The sequence below is a fragment of the Acartia tonsa genome, chromosome 8 (genome assembly GCF_053477335.1).
Source record: "Acartia tonsa isolate MP-2025a chromosome 8, ASM5347733v1, whole genome shotgun sequence".
NCBI lineage: Eukaryota > Metazoa > Arthropoda > Copepoda > Calanoida > Acartiidae > Acartia > Acartia tonsa.
In genome coordinates, this window is record NC_137267.1 from 11455790 (window position 1) to 11478713 (window position 22924).

Here is a 22924-nt window from a genome sequence, read left to right on the forward strand (position 1 = left end):
GATAAAAATAAAATCATTTTACAACATAATTAAGTTTTTAAAAGGACTTTCCAAATATCATTGTTTCATAGTCAAAGGTAGAAACTAAATCTTTATGTCACTGGCTAAAATATTTATAAAGGATTCGTACATATATACACATGTATATATTTTATATCAAAAATTTCCGAGATACCCGCCCAAAAATTAACATTTAGGACTTTAAATAAGCCGGTATTATTATTACATAATGAAAATGTTATAAAATATCATGCTCATTTAATAACAAAAACACTGTGGTCAAAATTTCACAGAAAAAAATAGTTGTCATAAAATTGAATTAAAAACATATGATCATCTATAAGTGAATACCAAATTATATCAATTAATTAATCACTTTTTATTTTCAATTAATAAGGTTTAACTTATTACAAACATACATTTACCACATTTTTTGTTTGCCATGAAAATTATATTATTTTATTGGTTTCTTGTTATGTGATCACCAACAGAGTGCAATTCATATCTACTAGATTTTGGCGGTAAAATTTGGAAGTACGCGCGCAAATGCCGCGCACTCATTTCTACAAGGAGGAAAATGGTGGAAATGAATATGATAGATGTCATCAAAGGCAAAGGAAAATGCTGAATATAATCAGGGATGTTCAGAATTATTTGCAAACTACATGGGTTGCTAATATTATCACTACAGAACTAAATATTTTATCATTCTGAACATCCCTAACTAAAGGACTTTTTGGTAGGAAATTTTAGGGAATCTTTTTTTGAACTTTGTCTATTAAAATTTATGTGTGTTACAATTTTTTAGAATGATATCAACTAAATGAATATATATACTGATGGTTTCTCACATATAATATATAATAATAATATAGTAGTATATCCTCCTTTTTTAATTATTGGAGGGAATATTTAGTTTTCTCTGTGTACAAATTTAGAACTGGCATCTTTTTAAATATATATTAGGTTTGACTGACGATTTAGAACTTAGTTTTGTGTGTCTTGGTGTGTGTGTGTGTTTGTGTTTATATGAAAAAATATCTCCTAAATGATAATTTGGGATTCAACATAAGTCCAAAATTTCCAATTAACAATTATATATATCAAGTCATTTCTATATATTTAACTCTTTGTAAAACATACTGGCATAATTTTTTAATAACCGCACTGATCCCGTAAAAAAATTAAAAGCGATTTCATTTCCTTGCGTTTTATGTCAAAGTCTTTTAATTCTTTATGTTGTTGTTGATAATTTCGATTTTAAAATCTAGGATTTTTTTTGCTTATAACGGGTTTGAATTTCATTTAGCTGGTGATACATAATAGTTTTATAGATAATGATTTGAAAAGTTTGAATTTTCCTTGGTTCAATTTTATTCTGAAAATATTTATCGTCTCGTTGGTTGTAATTTTTTTTAGTGTGTTAAGAATTCTGGTAACTTAACAACTGTATGACGGACTAGCGCAATGACAACACACTTTACGCGGGTGCGTGGCGGTGCGCGGGAGCGCTTACTGTGCACGTTGTGTACGGCGGGATGGATGCAAGTCACAATATGAAGGAGTCACTGTTTGGGGGTTGAGTTGCAGTGCTCAATGGCTTGGGCACAGTTGTTAAAAGGGCAGAAGGTTTTGGAATGGCGGTGGCGGGAAGGAGTTTCTGCACCGATGAGTGGCGGTTGTTGAAAGGAGTCCGTTTTGCACGGGAATAAATGGCGTTCTAACTGCAGTTTGTGCACAGATGAGTAGCGGAGTAGGAGTGAGGTGCACATGGGGGGAGCGGCGGGGGGAGCATCGGGATTGCGGGGAAAACCAATTATCACACACATTAACAGTGCATATTTATAAAGTCACCCCATTTGCATCACGCTCAAGCTCGCCCCCCGCTTGGCTCCCACACCCGCCGTGCTCTAGAGAGCGCCCCCTTGCAGACCCCCGCACTTTTATAGTTAATATATATATAATTTTATATATTTGTATTTATAATTGTTTATAGGATCTCGTACATTCTTAGGTGTACCCGTTGTATGATGTCCCGACAATCGTTGAAGACCCGCCGGATGTTCTCCGTGTCGACGGCGCAGGTGAAGTGTGGGTAGCAATGGTGGGCTGAGTGCTGCTTAGAGTCGGGACCGCTGGGCTGCTGGCTAATCTGAAGGAAATTGTCCCTGAAAAAGAAAGAAATATGATTTAGATTAACGGTCATTTAGGAAAAAAGAAAAAATGGTCGTGCTTAGGTCAAAAAGAGTATAAAAATGATCAAATGGCGCAGTTTTTTGCCTTCCAAGCTTTCAACTTCGGGGGTTAAATGTACAAGACATCATTACTTTTTGTCTTATTTTGACATTATAACAGCACTAAAATCGATGAAAAATTCCAATCCAAAAAACTTCCCAATAGGAGAGGCCAATTATAATTATTTTAAATGTTAAGTGTTTTTAAACCTTTATACCTGTATAGGTTGTAACATCAAATCATGTATGTATCATAAAAAAAACATTATCAAAGAAAAAGATAATTCAGAAAAGCAATTATAAATACCAAGATTTATTTTTTATTGTTATAACAATTAGCTATGGTTCTTTCAGTGGCGTGCCCAGGGTTTTAGTCTTTCAGGTTCCCACAAAGGTTTTGACCCTTCAATGACCTACAGACACGCGAGTAGATAGATATCAGACTAGCAGCTGAGCCACTGTCTTTCAAGGAGTAGTAGTAGGAGGGTTATGGAGAGGACTTAACTATAGCCTAAAACCATACCCTTACTTATCATTTAAATAACCTAAAATCTTCACGGGACATATGTCGAACTTTCCCCAACAAGATTAAATCGGTTCAGTACTTATTGAAATCTTGAGATTTATACAAATAAACTGTACTTCTTTATATAATAGGATTATTGATCTTTAAATAATTCCGTCATGGACAATTTTTATTTAAAAAAGCATAGCTGCCTTATAATTAAAACAGTTTGTACGTACCTGATAAAGTACTTTGCTCTTGTGAACTCCCTATCGGCGCCCTGGTCGATTTCCGGCCCGGCCTCCGGGGGGATCATGTAATGCACAAACTCGGGGAAGTAGTTTTCAAGCTTAGATTTGCCTGACCTGATTTTTTCCTCGAGCAGGTCCTGAGAAGGTTAGGTTGTTCACATCATATCAAAATTTATGTTTCATGGTAGAGTAAACCATTTTGTAGTAAGTGTTTTTCTCGTATTCATTCGAATCCGGTGGATAGGAACCGGTTCTCATCCATCCAAAAAAACTATGTCTAGCATCGTATTATATCCAGCTTTCTAAGAATATAAAAATGCACAATCATAAGATTAAAACCAGTTTTTTAGCCCGTGCCTCCGGCACCTTCGGGCTAAAAGAAACTGGTTTTAATCTCATAATTGTACTTTCTATACCCGCGGAAAGCTGTTTATAATACGATACGAGAAATAACTATTTTTATATCCCTCAAAATTGAGGGAAAAAGGTAGGTATATCATTTTCAAATTAAGGAAAAAATTCATTAGCTCATACAGTTTAATCATCGGGCTAATTGGCAGACAACCAACCCTTCGGTTTTAAAGTCCTCATTGTGCTATGCAATGCAATGAGAAGTGTCTGTTTATGGGCAAAGACAATCCATCTTGATTTTATAAAATGAAATTTGTGAAAAATATATTTCAAAACTTTTTTGAAAAAGTATACCTAATGAAATTTGACATTAAACTCGTAAAAAAAACTTACTGTTATTTCTAAATTAAGCAAAAGAAATATAACATTGTATGTTTTAGACATAAATATCTACAAACCACATCATAAATATACACACTACGTCAATAGGAAATAAGATACCTATAGAGAAGGTTTGCAAAGTAAACAAGAGTTTTATGATTTTATGATTTTTTATATTGCAATTGTTCTAATAATAATATTACAGTTAAGACTATGAGAGGTAGTTTGTTTTAGTTAGAATTTTTAAAAATTGAACCAGTTACCTTATATTTGGCTTTGAGAAGAAAATTAAAATATTTATGGGAATTTCTTGTTTCTAGGTTCGATTTGGAGTTTAGATACCAAATCGTCAATAATCCTTCACAAGGCATATACCAAGCTTTTCAGTAAAGGACAATCATGTAGGTCTATCAAATTGTTTTCTTAAGACAAAAATTTGTATCCTTTAGAATTTAGGATTATTTCAAATGTTAGTGTAAACTATCTTTGCTAAAATCTAAAAATATATTTTTTTTCGATGCACTTTAGATTTAGTATTGGTACAAACCCTAACTGGCTTAATTATAACCCAATATATAAACATATATTTTGTTATATTTTATTTCTATTTAAGGAACGTACTTTTTATGATAGTAATCAGATTTTGTTTGTTTATGTATGTATAAATAGTACCTACAATTTTGTCTAATTGTTAGAAGTATCTAAAAAAAAGTAAGATAAAAAAACAAATTTTTTACACAAAATAAACATTCTTTGCTGTAAAACTTATCCTTATAATAAAGTAACACGATGTGTGTTTTTCTGTCTGTCTGCGTCTGTACCTAAGGTTCTCGCTAACCGCTGAACCGATCGGGTTCTCTTTAAAAGAATAACTTCTAATAGGTCCAGGAAGGTTTATAACTATTTTGGGGAAATCAACAAAAATATAAAAAACCGCTGCCCTGCGGACATTTTTGAAATTAGGTAAAAACATAACTAGCACCATCTATCGGCGAAAAAAAATTATTTTTGATAAATAGCTGATTTCAAAATAGATTGAAAGAAACAATTTTTTATTTTACGTGTCCCTAGAGGCCTTTAGGGGCGTATCCGCTAGCACCTAATCAGCTTCTACCAACAATGAAATTAATTCGGAAAAAATCACGAACCTATACGTGTTTTTCAGCTGTCGTTGGGGGGGGGGCAACACATCGTAAAATTGACGACCTCTCCAATTTCCCCCCAAATATTATTTTAGATTTATTTCGCTTGTTGGTTATACCTTATTCCTGGCACCTAATATACTATAAAACATAAATATACACAAATATCATAAGTTAAAAAAGCTTTATAAAAAAGCCAATAATTTATTCCAAATAATTTGTGCTAATTATGGACATAATTGTCTTGTTTACTTTTCTAGAAGCTTCCCACTAGTGACTAGTAGCGTTGCACAATGTAATAATGGGTTGTCCGTCCATCCTTAGAATACGTCCACTGGTCATAACAAGTGAAGTAAGTAGGTTAGCTAGGTTAAACTAAGCTTTATTTAAGAAATAAATGTTTAAGTACAGATATATAATCCAGATAACTACCTGGATCCAGTGTTGGGTAATTTTTTCGTCTGCTAGAAAATTGATTTCTGCTCTTTTGTAGCGACTTGGCTTTGTTAATGCTTTTGTGACGCTATTGGCTGATATTCAAACATCCAATTGAAAGTCGGCGGCACAAGGACATACCCCTATGTAACCCCTTCCCTTGTATAGTTTTTCTCTAATATTCAATGAAAGATAGGCGTCTGAAATGTTTTTATAATATGATGTGTGCCTGTTTGTTAAGGAAGAGGATCACAGAAATGGTTCTCAGCCAACGATTGTTCCAAATGGATCGGAATAGGTCCAATGCTTCTCGCAGCCTAAATCAATAATCATTATTTAAATAAATCCTTTCAATCCTTATATAAAAGTAACAGGATGTCTGTGAGTCTGTTTGTACCGAAGGATCTCATATCCAGATAATAAGTATTTCTAATTGTTGTTTATTAAACATAAGACAGAGGTAAGATAATAGTTATTCATCGCATCATATCATAGACAGCTTTCCGCAGATATCAAATGAAAAATTATAAGATCAAATCCAGTATTGTTATCTCCGAGGGCCGAAGTCTCGGGCTAACAAAACTCCTAATATTTTTATGATTTTTATTTTAATATTCGTTGAAAATTGTCTATATTTGTCTAGTACGTGAATTTTTAGTATGGCTGAGAACCGGTTCTAATCCAGCAGATATTTATCAGCATCAAAGCCATACTTGTATTGTAATTTTAATTCTAAAACAAGAGAGAATTTCGCCCTTTTCTCTTTTATGCAATGTTTATATAGTTTGCATCAAAAAAATTAGTTTAAGTTTACAAATTTACACAGATTTTTTTTACACATTTAATTTGCGTTTCACCTGTAAAATGACTAATTTAATGAATTAGATGACTCATAGTACAAAAATTTCACATGTGTTCGAGGATTTTATATCTGAGAATTTTTTCCAATACCATTTCACGAAATGATAATTACTGAACAAAATTTTCTCATTTTTAAGAGGAAGTATTAAGTGGAAATTTTTTAATACAAATTTTTTTCCGGATACCGTTTCCTTAATCCTTCAAAAAAAAGCTATGCATATAAAATCTAATTCTGGTTAAATAAATATTTTCAAAGTAACATAAACAATTAGAAATGAACGTTATAATTTTTGTGAAGAGAATTTTCTAAAACAAATTTAATTATGATGAAATACCTAATAAATATATTCTTCTAATAACGTATATATAGATTGGCGGGTAAATTAAGTTGTAAGGAATATGCTCATTTGAAAGGAAAAGCTTGTAAACAAAAAATTCATAATATTAAGCATACCTACATATAATTTTTCTATCATCCCATAATGTTATGATAAGGCACATTTTTAATCAGGGCTTAAAAATTGCCATAAATTTAACCCATATGGATCCCAACGAATTGCTTTTTTCTTTAAACTGATTTTAAACCCATTAAATGTAATTATTTCTGTGATACGTAGCTGCTGAGCCCTGTTTTATGGACACCTAGCGTGCAAATTTGTACTAAACTAACCTGTTTTGTGTTTGATCCTCCCTGAGTACCATATTATAGGAGCTGGAGGCTGCCACGAAGATAATGGCTGTCACATCGTTGAAACACTGGATCCATTTTCTTCTCTCGTCCCTCTGACCGCCCACATCGAACATGTGAAACTTGACCCGATCCACTCGAAACTTTGTTTCAAATATTCCTAAAATATATATTGTTTCTGTCAAATATTATAATTATGATTGGCAGGTAACTTGATTCAGATAAATCTTTTATTAAAGGACTGATAAAGCTAAGGGTATGAGACTGAGAGAAGCGCCAATATTTTTTACTCTCCAATTAATTTCCAAACAACATCAAAACCCGAGCAGACAACAACCCTGTAATTGTTGCCTACTGTCTTCTTATATTCATAAATACCATTTTCCTATGTAAAATGCATAGCAAAACAAAAATAGTATGTACCATTATATTTTCTCTATATGGGCTTAAATGGAATCAAACCCGACCACTCCCGACACTGGCCTGTGTATTACACTGGTCCCAAAATATTTATAATAACGTTTTATTATTCGTTGACTTAACAACATAGGTGACTTTTATTAAATTTTGATAGGTAGGTTGGCTCATTAAATTAAGTGTCCAAACAATTCAACAACGTAATTGTAATTCCCAAAAGGGGTAATTTTGTGTATCATCATTGGAGATGTAAATCCATTTATCGGCCATTGTATTTTGCCTAGCAGGGCATGTTACCTGAAGTAAGAACTCGACACCGGAGAATATCCTGTTCTGGCAGGACATATTACCTGAAGTAAGAACTCGACACCGGAGAATATCCTGTTCTGGCAGGACATATTACCTGAAGTAAGAACTCGACACCGGAGAATATCCTGTTCTGACGGATTATAATCATCCTTTCGCACTTCCGATGACTTGTCTAAAGTAAAGAAAAAAACATTAAACTTTTACGCCGATCATTAAGGTAAAATGCATTGTTTTTTAAAAGCAAATCTTTTTTTAATTAGTGTCGGTCCGTCCGTCCGTACGTCCGTACGTAACGGATAGCTATTTTCGTTAATTTAGACATGTTAGGAGTTAGGTAAGAGTTAGAAAGCGAGGAACTCTATAATCGTTACCAGAAAGTCCGTATGTCTATTTTAAATATGTTGCTTGTTAACTTTTTTAACAACAAATTTTTATGTGATCTAATAATTCGTTTGATCTGATTTTTAATCTATTGATTCCTGGGACAGCAAAATACATTACAAGCGATGCAGCTCTAAAATCAAATCCTAAAAATGTAAGTATGTCCAAAAACATTTTCCTGTATCAAGCATTTTTTCAACAAATTTACTCACAATTTTGCTTCGTCACTTATACTGTATTTATATTCTGATTATTCAGTTCTGACACTATACAAGTGTTAATGGTTGTTTGTTCTAACGTTTCAGAGCTTCGCTTTTATGGATGTTGTCATCCTTATTTTTTTCCACTTTTTTGTAAATTGATATGTTATCATTCTTATCTCTTAAAACTTTTTAATTCGAATGGAAAACAAATGAGTAATTCAAAAATAATATAAATTTTTATTGGAACAAAAAAAAGACATTTAAACCTTTGAGTATTATCATTTAGAAGATCGTACAGTACATAAAATTAGTATTAGATCAACAAGAAGATTAAAATTGTGGGATATTAAAAGTAATTATCCAACTTTTCAGCAAGCCAAAAATCATTATTATTGTTTAAACTGTACGTATGCCAAAAAGGGGCATCTACAAACATAAAGTCAGACTTCTATCTTTTATAGCATGGGATAAATTGCTTAATCCTTACCGAGAAAATACTTGGCACTATCTATTAGCTGATATTCATTTGATCTCTCGAAGCACGCCTTCATACCAGGGTCTGCCCACAACACCTTAACACGAAGCATAATTACAACATTATCCTAACAGACAGACTGACAGACCGATTTTTTATTGAAATAATTCATTTTTATTATTATTGGAAGATTTATTAATTTTTACCCTTCTAAGAATCCCATTTTCTGTGGTTCACTTTTACTTAATGCCGACGTTAATATGAGGCAAATTAACAATTATTTAGAGGGTAAAAAATAAGTCATCCTTCACCTCTTTTACTAAATGCTATACAGTTGACAAAATAATGAAATACTAGGAATGCCAACACCACAGCCATGAGTTTAACAAGGGGAACTACTGTGTTCAGCAGAAATAGTAGGAAAATTGAGAATGACAGTCTTCAAGACAATGTCTTTAAATGAAAGTGCTGATTTCGTAAATGTCTATGATTTAAGTGGCCCCACATGCCATGATCGAAATTCCATGGGAAAAAAACGTTGAAGTGTGAGAAAAAAAGCTGTAGCGTGAGAATAAAACAACAACGTTACCTCTACATGGTCCCAGAATTGTGGCGGGTAGTCGAAGGCCGGGTCCGGACACCGAGACATGATGAAGTCGAAGGCGGGCGCACTGGCGGGGTTCACCAGCTCACACGGCGGGCTGATACTCGACATCGCGCTGGCTACCGTCAGGATGGCATCCTGACAGGAAAAAAAAATATTTTTATGAAAATTCTTCCATTATTTTTATAATTAACAGGATTTGTTTACATGTAAACTGATGCCTTTTAAATCAAAAAAAAATTAACAATCAAAAATTCGAAGAAAAAAAGGAAAGGTATGCAAATTTTCATTCCAAGGCATACACACATACATCCTAATACTTAACATAGTGTACTTAGCTCTCTAAACTACAGTGGTATAATCAAATGGTATTCAACATAATAAAAGAGAAGGAAAAACGTTCTTGCTTGAATTAAAGAAATAGTTAAGCGCAATATAGTTTTTAAAGGCGCAACATCCTTTTTTAAGTGTTATGAACATACTGCAAGTAAGATGTAAGATGTATAAAACAACTAAAAGTATAAAAAAAAATAGAATTAAGTAGCAGAGCTACTATAAAATTAAAGCCATGTTTTTCATTATTGTTAAAAATCTTGATAAATGTTTTTTTAAAAACCTTTCTTTCTAAAGAAGCTTTAAAATTGGTCAGTTAATAAAGAAGCAATTTTTTATGTAAAAGCAAATTAGAAATTGATGATACAAAAATGTTGCTCAAAATCAATGAAATTTTCAGAACTTAGAAATAAGAATGTAAAACAGTAACAATAGGTATATTTCATCCCCTTTAAAAAAAACCTACCTTTTAAAAATTTTACAAAAAGCCGAAAGAAAACACCCACCTTAACATTTGACCGGATATTCTGACGTTTCTCCTGCCGCTCCTCTTCTGAGAATGGATCTTCGACATGGAGAATGCGCATCTGCTTGACTAGCGTACTCTTCCCTGACTCGCCTGCGCCCAGCAACAATAGTCGGTGGGTGGCACGGTATACCTACACAAATAGATTCATTATTACTTCACTGTGGGCTAGAATTGAATCAAGACAAAAGTAAGTGCCGAGCCCTGGGACCTATGTATGGTGAAAATAGACATAAAACCATGATGATTCCAGGTAAAACCAAAATATTTCAGCGGGGGCTTTTTGAGAAAATTAGATTTGAAAATTTCAAATTCAATTTTCACCCCCTAGGAGTGGCCTCATAATCATAACAAGAAAAGCAAATATTATTTATTTTAGATTTTGAACAACTTTGCTTTTATAAAGTCTTTCATAAAACCTCTCTATAATTGATTTATTTTAGGCTGAATTTTCGTGACCTTTGCAAAGCAAGTGATAAAAATGGCCAATAATTAACTCCCTTCAGGAGTGGTTTTATGAAGAACTTTATAAAAGCAAAGTTGTTCAAAATTTAAAATAAATAATATTTGCTTTTCTTGTCATGATTATGCGGCAACTCCTAGGGGGTGAAAATTGAATTTGAAATTTTCAAATCTAATTTTCTCAAAAAGCCCCCGCTGAAATATTTTGGTTTTACCTGGAATCATCATGGTTTTATGTCTATTTTCACCATACATAGGTCCCAGGGCTCGGCACTTACTTTTGTCTTGATACAATTCTAGCCCACAGTGACTTGGATATTACGCCAGATTTTTATGTTCTCTAATAAAGCAACATACTCAGCGGGATAAAATAACGATCCCTATCTTACACCTCCTTAATTACATCCCCTTCCTCCACCTCATTTATCCATGCCCTCCCCTCCTACTGGATGAACGAACTGATCAATAAATGGCAGGGGAAATTTTGCCTTGTCATTATATCCACGTATATTCTACATCTATTCTTACATATAAACATATGAATTTAAAAAATAACCAGGAATCTAAAGGGATAAAAGACAATGGCCGAAAAAATTATGCACATCCCCATTGATGATACCCAAATTACCCCTTCTGTAGATTAAAATTAGTTGTTAAAACGTTTGGACGATCTAATTAACGAACCAACCAATCAAAAACCAGTAAAAGTACCAACAGTTGTTCAGCCAACGAACAAGAAAACAATACTATAAAATTTTCGGGACTAGTGTAATAAACAGCCGAATCTATTGCGCTTAAATAATTTTAATTATAGTTTTATTCGTAACTAAACGTTACAAAAAAAAGTTTTTTTTTCTGTGTCTGACTTTGTAAACCTAAATTGGAGACAGGTATACCTAAACTACCTTTTTACGACTCCACCTATTATGATTACATATCTATACCTTTAACGTATTTTAAATTATTTGATATAAATTTTTTTTCTGTGTCATAATTTTTGCATTGTTTCTATCAAATCAAAGAAAAAGACGAATATTCCTAACAAAAAGTTGTTTAAAAACAATAAGATCAAAAATAATTTATTAATCTAAAATTCTTCTTGTTTTAAACCCGGTTTGCGTTTATGGGACAAAAAAATACTCCTTCTGTAGATTAAAACTTTTAGTGGAGAGGTAATTTTGACCGACCATTCAAGATTTAAATAAAAGGACCCAATTTTAACCCAAGAAATGAAATAATGTTATGGGTTGCTTGCTAGTATTATGATGTGTGTAAAATATAGTATTGTCGACATTCATAAATCAAATAAAAAGTCAATAAAAAGCTTCTATGTTTTACAGGGATATAATATTCTTTTTTATTCAGAAGAAATATCTATGTTTTTCTTTGGTATGACCAGTGTCTACGTCAGACACGGTTTATTTCAGAATAAGGAAGGCGTCATTCTCAGGAAAGGACAAAGGCCCACAAAAATAATCTCTCTCCCCCATAAAAATCTTATTTAATATAGTAAAAAAAGGGAAACGAAAGTGTTGTTGATTGTTTTGAGATTTTGTTCTCTTCCCTCCCACCCTGCGTGATTCAATATTTTATACAAAAATATATTATTTTAAGATATTTAAAACGATTTTACATAATAAAAAAGATAATGTTTTTGATACCAGCTATTGACATAACTCTTCCTTTACTTTTCTGTAAATATATATTCTTCTTCTTACTAAAACATTTGAAAGGCTTTTTACTTTGATTTTTATCCTTTTAAAAAAAGATAATTCTTCATTATTTTGATCAAAAATTTCAGTTTTATAAAGAAATTTTCCAAATTAGGATTAGAAGCCTTTTAAAGTAAATAAAGTTAAAATATAGACTATTTTCCTTTTCTGGTTTTTAAATCAAGTAAATTTTCTCTTTTATTTGGGTAAAGTAAATTAATGTCTATTCGACCTCGCATAATTTATTAAGTTATAGACTTTTTAATATTTGTGATAAATAGTTTTTTTTTCTCGAAAATAACTTACTTATAAAGAAGATGTGCTTCAAAAATTAAATAACCAGTAGAATGTAGGTAGACATTATTACTTATTTTCAACAATTTGTCTATTTTTTTGGAAGATTTTTTAAAATTTTCTTCGGCGATTTTCTATAATTTACCTGTTTGTCCTTTTGAATTTGTTTTTCTATTTCTTTATTTGTCTTCCTCATTCGTTTTTCCTCATCAGCCTCTTCTTTTTCCCCCTGTACTCCGCAACATCCCATATTCTGAAACAGAGACGACATTATTATTCTTTGTCATGGATTATAATAGTGCCGAAAGTATATAAGACGATGTATCTAGAACCGCCGTGGCAGAACCGATGTGACAGCCGTGACAAATACTATGCCAGAAATGTCAGATTTGCCATAGTGTCTTATGTTTGGACCCAAGACTCCTGGAGTAGTACCAGACATTTTTGTATGTCTGTTATAGTCAGCTCAAGCTTCCCCTTAGATAATTGTTATTACCTCACCCCCGCCGGTTGTTGAGTATGGCAGGTCTCCCAAATTTTTGCTTTGTAATCAAGAATATGGTACACCTGTCATACTTATAATGGTAGACCTACAATTTATTTTATTTTCTGCCATTTAATTGATAATCTTTGTGGAAATTTAAAACAGGTCATTCCTATTTTGGAGTTTTTTTACCTACCAATACGTGAACAAATACAAAGCAACCCTTAAAGTCAAACCTAGTCGTATCAGCCCTTTTAATCCTATAATATCAAGTGTTAAAGTTTTTTTGTTTGTCTGTTAAGATCTTGCTAACCACTAAATCGATTGGGTTCTCCATTTTAAAGAAGATTTACATAGTTCCTAGTGTTGTTAAACCCCCTTTTATTTTTTAAAAAAGTTTTGGGGGGGTTTAAGGCTATTTTTCTGCCAACTTCTAACCCCTTCCAAACAAAAAAGATCCCCTAAATGCTCGGGGACCCGCCACTAGTCTCTAATTAAGCACATATACACAGAAACATTAAACAACTTTCAATACAATATTTTTTCTTTTTTTCTCTCATCCATAGGGATTGTATATACATACACATATGCAATTATTTATTTTTTCATTTTTTTCACGCGAAGGATATTTTTAGGCCAGCACGCCCTTCTCTACCTTTGTTTATATTAAACAGAGATTCAGGGATCGTAATGAAATACAACACCCCTCCCCCCCCCCCCTCATGCTTAAAACTCGACCTCCTTTGATTTTAAATATTAGGGGGGAAATGGGGATATAAAATTAATTCCTATCATTTTCCCATCCCTGCCTGAGTTACAGGAACAAGGTGAAAAAGTACCTGAAATATTTCCTTCAAGAATTTGATTCTTAAAAACTGAGAAATATTTGATTTGTTTAAAGTTTAGTCTGTAGCAAAGCTACTTTATAATCTTTAAATGTGTAGTTTAAAATCTATGGAAGAAATGTTATTTACTCTCAGCTGCCATAAAATAAATAAATGTAATGTATCTCGTGGAGATTCTCATAACTATTAGGCATCTACTTAATAATCAGTCTAATTCTTGTTCTTTTCTCCAGAATATGGAATATACCTTTCCCTATATCTATGAATCTTTTCAAAATTAGTCCTTATCTTGCAGATGTTGTCATAAAAACTGCTAATTTTTGCACCAATAAGTGGAAACTGCTTGATATTTGTGTTAAGTAAGATATGTTTAAAAAGAGGTCCCATTGCTTCCTCCAAATGAAGCTCTTAATAATGCCTATAAAAAAATTACGTCATACAATACAAATGGCCAATTATAGGCCAATACACAGACTGAATTACCAATGGCAGGCCAGTTTATATTTTAAATGACCAATGGTGGGCCATTATGACGTTATTTTTTAGGCACTAGGAAAAGTTATTTCATCTCATCATTAAACGCCCCCCATAATTCATTTGCTATTGTTAAGAACTTCTCCTAAATTGCCTATGGACCTGATAGGTTAGGTTAAGTAAGGGTTAGAATAGCCTCACATGGATAGAGCCCCGACGGTTAAGATTCACCTGCAGTGCCCCGAAACATGTTTCTTATAAAATAAGGGAGGGGGTATATGATGGTCCATAAAAGGGTTTGAATTGAAGCATCCTTTGTGAGTTTGAAACTCTTATATGAAAATATGCCGAGGTAAGGGTACACCGTTTCAAGAATACAAACTGTCTATGTTTAGGTCTACAATATTATTACCTAACCCTAAAAACGAGCAAGGATTAATAAATCCGCGAAAGCGAAGCTCATTTGTGAAATTCTGACTATGGTAGTTATTCAATTTTGGAAAATTTTGTTGTAAAGGGAGGAATAGGTTGCGCTAAAAAATCCATAGAGGTGTGAGTTTTAAGGCTTAAAAATAGTAGTAGAACGATAATATTCACGAAATATGAGTACTTCTTATTGAAAAGAATAGACATTTTTTATTAAAAAAGTTAACATAAATTTGTATTGTTCTTATTCTGTTTTTAACTTAAAACTCACAACCTTTACGGATTTTTAGCGCAACCTAATCCTCCCTTGGCCTTTGTTCTTATTAAATAAAAAGAAAATAATTGTTACCTTTAAGATTTTGATAATTGGTATGCTGGGCTCCTCACTCATTACAAACCTAAACATGGAGAAATTATTAAAAAGAGGTCAGTTACCAATTTTTTTTTTACTTTTAAACCTGTTTAGGATAAATCCTAGGATCTCCTAAAATTATCTACCTATAGGTTAAGCCGTATAATAGGTTATATAAAAACATTTATTTAACTTAAGCATATTAATACATATATCTATCATTTGAATTTCAATCATTTTTGGCTTTGCTTCCAATAAATACCTAGTTATTTAGGTAAGATTTTTATTATTGCATATAGCTTTCCGCGGATAGTAAATTAAAATTCTTGTTTTGTTGGCCCTGATATTTTTAACCATTACTTGATTTTTTATTAAATTTACTTCTAATTCCCTTTTTAAATTTAATTCTTGATTATCGGTTTTCTTAATTCTTTTAAATACATAGGTATTAGAATAGAAAATAGAAACCTAACCGAAGTTGAAACCTTAAATACCTAATCAATTTAAACTTGAACCTGCAAGTATTTTTTAAGTTGATAAAAAAAACTTAAGTAAACATAATTTTGTTATCAGTTAACAAAATGTCTCAGTTTGATAAAATATTTTCATTGATAAGGTTAAATTTAAAGTTTTAGTTAAAAAATTTATTAAAGTCTTAAAATTTTGTTAAAATATAGGAAAGAATCAAAATTTGTTTTTTTAGTAATATTAAAATTGGTTTTGTAGATGTAAATAAAATTCAGTAGGTAATAAATCCTTTTCTTTCCGTTCCCGAGGTCAACTGTCTATAAGATACTAGATGTATCGATACACGTCGAAATGTGAAGGAAAGTATCTGCACAGAATAAGAACCTTCGCAATATGAAATAGCCAGGACCCAATTTTATACACTAAGCTCAAAGCTAGAGAAAACGCGTGCAAAAGTGTACTCTTTTGGATGCGTTTACGAGCGATGATCATGATTAGTCTTTGTATCTAGTTTTTTATCTAGTTGACCACGGATACGAAAATTAGAAAAAATACCTATTTAGGAGCAACAAAAGGACAATTCTTATGTTTATACATATCATTTAAGGTTAATTCCCGTAGGGTTGAAGTTATGCAGTTTTAGAGGTAACCAAAGTGTTTTTAAAAAGTTGTATAATCTTTAACGCTTATTTACTATTTAGCCTAACCTACATTTGACACCATTAATAAGATTTTTTTCTCATTAAAATTTTCTAGTTTTCAAAGGTTAGGGTTGCCTCATAAGGCTAGTGCTTTCGACTGGGGTTAAAATCAAGTTAAAATTCGAGAAGGGTTGGGGGGTGTTACAAAATTGTACCCCAGATTTCGATTTTGCCAATCTGTAGCCAAATTACTCTAAAACGGGGGGATAAATATGTTTGGATACCTTTCTTTTTTCATGTAGATAGCAGCATAAACACACGTCTCATCATTTTTCGCCTTTAACTCCTAAAAAATGAATTCTTTAATAATGGATTTATAAAAATAATAAAAATTTGTAAGTCCAAGTTACAAATAAAAAACCTTGTCATTAAACTCTATAATTATTTTTTTATTAAGTTCAATTTGCTGATATTAGGTATCTAAGCCTTGTTGCAATACAAAACATATGAAAACCTGGTATTCTTAAAATATTTGAAGCTTATGAAATGCAAAAATTTGTATATTTTAATGATGGAAAGAATACTTTTATGGAATTATTTTATTATAATAAAACCCCTTAGACAGGTGAGATAAAAATATTTTCCCTCGGTAAAAAGTATAATAAATTGACTATAAGTTATAATAATTTAAATTTGACCCACACGGGATTCCATCAACAAGACAAGTCTCTGCAGGGTCCTAACCTTTGTATTGGGCTAAACTTACCTACATATGAGAAGGTCATTACTATTAACAAACCTAACAAAATCTAACCTAAGGGGCTGTTATTAAAAAAAATAATTAAATTAGAAAATTATGATTTACAGCGGGGGTAAAAATGGGGTAAACTTTTTTTAAGCATGAAAATATGGGTAGGTATCTAGATTGAATTTAAAATAAAATTTCTTGTTCCTTAGGTACCTAACCTGACTTGTAATTATTTTAAAGGGGTTTAATCCCGTGTGGGTGTAGTTATACATTATAGTTAGGTATTAAATATTTTATTTCTGATAGGCCTGGATATAAACTTAGATATATCATACATATGCTACAAGTATAAAGTATAAGTATTTTTATTCAAATTGGAATGTTAATTGGGTATCTAATTTATAATTCTTGAAGTCCGTTTTTATGTCATTGTTCATGAAATGAAGTTTAGTCTATTCCTGCACTTCGCTTCATATAAATGTTATCACCCTTGTTAACATAAAAATCTTTTGATTTAAAGTTTAATTGAAAATCAAAGATCCTATAGTATAAAAGCAAATATTTATTAATAATAAAGTACTTTGATTAGAAACATATAAAAGTAGTGTGTTAGATATTTATAAGTTTAGATATTATTAACAAATGTTTTAACTCGTTAAATAACACACACACACACACACACATACACACATTTACTTGATTTTAATAATTTCTCTCTACTAGACATTTTGTCTTATTATAATCAATATGTAAAACAAGGGTGACATTACCCATAAGTAGAAAGACTAGTGATCAACACTTACTGAACAAACACACAGAGATAAACTGTATTACTTTAAAGTCTAAATAACAGACTAAATGAATCATATGAGAATCTTCACTAAAAAAATATGTTTCAAGTAAAAGTTAAGAAAATCACGTTCTTTCATTTACGTAGCTTATTTAAAGACAAACATACATAAATTTTCTACTATAAGGTAGCTGTGCTACCAATATAATGAGTCACTGATATTTAATGTTTAAAATATATGTATTAAAATCTGTGTATTTGTATATATCTGTTTATATGTGTGAGAGAGTTTATATGGTGTTATGCTGAACCAGTTTCAAATAAGTTCATAATAGAGGCTACACACACGAATAGAGGTATACTAGAGAATATTTTCAAGTAAGTGGCTCCGCCTTAGCAATAGAGTTATAAAACGTTAATCAAAATGAAATATCTTTAAACTATACTGGGAGTTACATCAAGATTCTCTAAAATAGAGAAATTAATCTATTTAGGGGTCAATAAGATCTTATTGGACACACAAAAAACCTTACTACTTCAATAGAAATATGTAGTATAGTAATTCTAAAGTAATATGTACATTGTATGTGATGTAAATTCATATATACTTAAATTAGATTAAACTTCATTATTTATCATAACTATCACTAGTAACAATATGAGAAATGTATTGCAATATTTTTATTAGTTTTAAAAAAATATATGTATGATATAAGGAATAGTTTTAAATACATAGAATTTTCTAAATGAAAGACACAGTATTTTTCTACAGGCTATCATAACATCTACTAGCGTTGACTTACAATTTCTACCTCCCTAAAGCACTATGGCTTAGAAACGGACTAAATAAGCCCTATCTAGATCGATAAATAAAATATTTTAAAATGTCTATGGTTCAACCTGTTTAAATGGAACTTTAGAGTGTTTTTGAAAATATTTTTTTTTAATATAAAATGATAAAAAGTACTTTTTTTATATCAATAATTAAACAAACAATAATTTTATCATAAAACAGTGAGTTTTTAGGGAAAAATATGAAATTTTGGTATTTTAGTTTTTGGCCTGAAAATGACGCAAAATACGCAAAAGCTTTGACCAAAATGCGTTGGTCACACTGACTCTAAAAATACGACGCAATTTACACGCACAAAAACGCGCACGCTTACGCATAGAACAAACCATTTACAACCCCCATACTCCTCTTTCTTTCAACCAACTAACCCCCTAATAATCCCTTCTTCTTCTATGTAAGTAAAAAAAAGGGGCGGGTGGTATCAAACTGTAGAAGTAAAGCACTTGTTTTGTCAAATAAAGGTGTGTCTTCATTTACGCGAATGTAAAACATTTCCAAATACTAAGGACCGCATAATATTATACAACAGCACAAGTATAATAGTAATGCCCCCTCTTCTTATCATTTAACACTTCCTCTTTTCTTTATTTGTGAAATTTTATATGGATGTTAATAAAATGCGCAAGTGAAGGCGCACCAAGATAAAGAAATACCTAATGGCTCTGTATTCAAAGAGGTGAATAAACGGGGGCCTAAATATTGCCCAAGACTATCCAAATAAAGACATAAAAGTAAATTATCAAAGGCTACCTAAATGTATTATTACAGCAAATTAATTACAGGTGCAGGATTAGGAATCCTATTGGATAAGACAATAGACAATAAATTGATGCTCCCAAAATGATCACCTCCCTGAACCAAGACAATAGGATGAAAGAATCTCTATCCCCTTTTTTTAACCCGTATAAAGTTTCACACCCCCCTTGTAAAGAGCTTTGTACGCTACTGGTTGGATAAATAGATTTTTTCTTTTGATATAAATATATGGTAGATGGAAAGAATAACATACATTCAATATATATACATTTATATGAATAGAACAAAAAAGGTAGATAGATAGTTCAGTATATTGATAGATTACAGTTAAATGTATTAATGGATAGATAGTTTAGTATATTGATAGGTTACAGTTGAATAGATGAATAGATAGATAGTTTAGTATATTGATAGATTACAGTTAAATGGATAGATAGTTTAGAATATTGATAGATTACAGTTGTATGGATGAATGGATAGATAGTTTAGTATACTGATATATTACAGTTAAATCTATTAATGGATAGATAGTTTAGTATACAATTATTGATAGATTACAGTTGAATAGATAAATGGATAGATAGTTTAGTATATTGTTAGATTACAGTTAAATGTATTAATGGATAGATTGTATAGTATATTTATAGATTACAATTTAATGGATAAATGGATGGATAGATTTTATAGTATATTTATAGATTACAATTTAATGGATAAATGGATTGATAGATTTTATTGTATGTATGTTGATAGATTGCAAATTAATAGATTGGTGAATAGATTGTATAGTATAAAGAAAGATTACAGTTGAATCTTTGAATGGATGGATGGATAGACTGGCATGGATTTATTGATTGACAGGAAGGATTTAAAGATGTGGATAGATGAATAGAATTATTACCGGTTCAGAGTAGATTATTCAAAAAATTAATGGATGAATAGAATGGATTGACAAATAAATTTTCACAAAAAAATTAATTGCAGAAAAAAAAGATGACTAATGTTTAATGTTGGATAGAAATAAAAATAATTGATCGACAGATAGAAAGATAGATTTTGAAATGAGTTAGATAGACAAGACAGTCTAAATAAATAGATTTATTAAAATTTAAAAGTAAATAAGACAGATAAAACTAAATTTGGCAAGCACGAGAAAGGTTAAATCATATTTAAAATAGATTGTTAGAAAGATTGAAAGATGTACCAAACGATGTACAAAAAGTAAAACTAGTTAAAGGGCTTTGAGTTAGAGTGGTAGGCACTGTCTGTCAAGAATTCACAGCAAGCATAAAGAGGTAATTACATTGTGTCATAACGGGCTTAATTTAAGTATACTTGCAAGGCTTAAAGACAACATTCGTGCAATTAAAGGGTTCTAAGCCATGTAACATTACTTATTTAGCCTCCAAATGACAGATCTAATATAAAATATACTAGATGAGACTGAGTTCAATAACAACCAACCCTTTAATTGCACAAACTTTGTCCGAAAGACTTTTAGGACAAACCTGAACTTGGCTAGAAGCGCTGGGGCGGCAATTGATCAGAAAATGACCCTTGCCACTTTCTTTCATTTCACCCGCCCGACCCAGCTACACATGCGCATATAGACAACAATCACACAAGCTCACCACAAGTAGCTTTTTTTAAAAAACTTAATTATGTTGATAAAATTACAGCTACAGTATTTTTTTTTAACAGTTAATGCTGATTAGGATAATTTATTTGGAATCACTCTTTCTAAGTGGAAACACGACTATAGCGAGATAGGCTGTTAAGATTCCTCTGAATTGTCTCTCTCTATCTGGCTCTCTGTGTATATCTGTATGTTTTGTCTGGTTAGAGTATTGTTTACATATCAACCACAACTATCGTGTCCATGACAACGGGGATGCTTCTCTTCAAAATTTAAATCTACACGCTTCAACAAAACTTCTCTCTTTATACCTATGTTTTTCTCTTTAGATTTTAAAGACTTTATTTAATTTTGTAAAGAGGGGGGGGGGGGGAATTTTGAATAATTTTTTATGTAGAGCAGATAAGGGAAAGAAAGGTAGAAATGATTTATTTCTCTGTAATAAATTAAATTCTAAATAGAGGCTTTTTGCATGAGAATTTAATTTTCAGAGGCGATAGGTTATTGTTATAAAGAGAGTTAGAGATAAGGGAGGCGAGAATTTGGGCAGAAGGGGAGATAGATTTAAAATAAGTTACATGATAGGAAAGGTAAATTTTTTTTTAAATTAGGAGGTAGTGAAAGCAATTTTTAACTATACAATATATAAACATATAATAAAATGATACAATTATAGAAAAATATAGATATTTATTAGGTTTGATATAGATACATAATTTTTCACTTAGAATAACTAATGGTAACTTACAAGAACCCTAATATTTTTTTTGAAACACTAAAATTTATCTCATTTTCCATTTTTGTAAAAGCACAACTTTTTGCGTGGCAAAACAGCCACTTTTGCACCACCTGACGGCTGCCATATACTTGAGTTTTACATACCTAGGGGTGGTAACTACTTAGGCACAACACTTAGGTTAGGTTTAACTTGGTCATTGCTTGGTAAAAATTAAAATATGTTAAAGTTTGTTATGTGTGTGTACTGTGTAAAAGTTCCAGACTATAGTATATACATATTTTCTATCCTCTGTTCGTTTTACACAAGGTTTTTCAGGAAAGCAGCCCAACTCCTTAGAAAGAAAGTCTTCTCTCTCTCATTGTTCCTCTCTCTCACTCTCTCTCTCTCTTTATTCCTCTCTCTATCTCTCTCTCTTTCTGTAAAATATCCCCCTTTAACACTCTCAATCTCTCTCTCTCTCTTGTCTCTGAGAGGAGGGCTGGGATTGTATTGCTACTTTAGCTGTCGACTTCTTTAAGTTTTTTTTGAGTTATAAAAGTTAATCTATGAAGTTTAATAGAAGTTGTATAAAATATTGATAAACCTTTAAATTAATTTTGAAATAAAACTACAAATTTTTAAGTTTAAAGTTCTGAATTTATAAAAAATTGTATTTAAAAGACTCCCAACTTGTTGAATTTAAAAATATTGTGTGAAATTTGTAAAATATCTATAAAAATACACCTAATAATTACGAAAGCCTCAAATTATCAGTTTTTAAATAGTCAACTTTTACATTGTTTACAGCCAGCTTTTGCAACAATTTATTAAATTCCGGCCTTGTTGAGATATGTATCTATCTATTCAAGTTCTCCGACGACAGTTGTTTATCCCCCCTCCCTCCCCTCCTCTCATATCTTGTCTCCCCTCTCCCCCCTTGGCTAGAAATATCCCCATCTTTAAAAATATCTCTCTCTCTCTCTTTCTATTTACAGGAACCGTAAGGGATAAGAAAATGAACTATAAAGTTTTGCTACATCCTCATTTATGTCAAACAAAATTACCCACTCTGTAGATTAATATTATAGAAAAGGAAAGCTTGGAAACATCTAGTTTCAACCAACCAATCAAAGAATTCATACATGTACACAGCTGCTCTACCATCGAGT

The 22924-nt window shown here is 31.5% G+C and overlaps 1 protein-coding gene across 2 annotated transcripts; it reads right to left on the reverse strand.

Annotated features, from left to right (window-relative positions):
- Positions 1 to 364: 364 nt before the first annotated feature.
- On the reverse strand, positions 365 to 22155 carry Galphas (G protein alpha s subunit). 2 transcript variants are annotated; one of them, XM_080169056.1, is made up of 12 exons: positions 21920 to 22155; positions 16539 to 16600; positions 15143 to 15191; positions 12710 to 12817; positions 10077 to 10229; positions 9223 to 9375; positions 8646 to 8730; positions 7669 to 7746; positions 6831 to 7008; positions 5529 to 5616; positions 2979 to 3127; positions 365 to 2168 (listed from the first exon to the last, which is right to left on the reverse strand). In XM_080169056.1, exons 2-12 carry the CDS (start codon positions 16550 to 16552, stop codon positions 1991 to 1993), a joined length of 1233 nt encoding a protein of 410 aa, XP_080025182.1. In that variant the 5' UTR covers positions 16553 to 16600; positions 21920 to 22155; the 3' UTR covers positions 365 to 1990. The 2 variants fall into 2 exon arrangements, with proteins under 2 accessions (XP_080025182.1, XP_080025181.1); XM_080169055.1 differs by lacking the exon at positions 21920 to 22155 and adding an exon at positions 20910 to 21158.
- Positions 22156 to 22924: the final 769 nt, after the last annotated feature.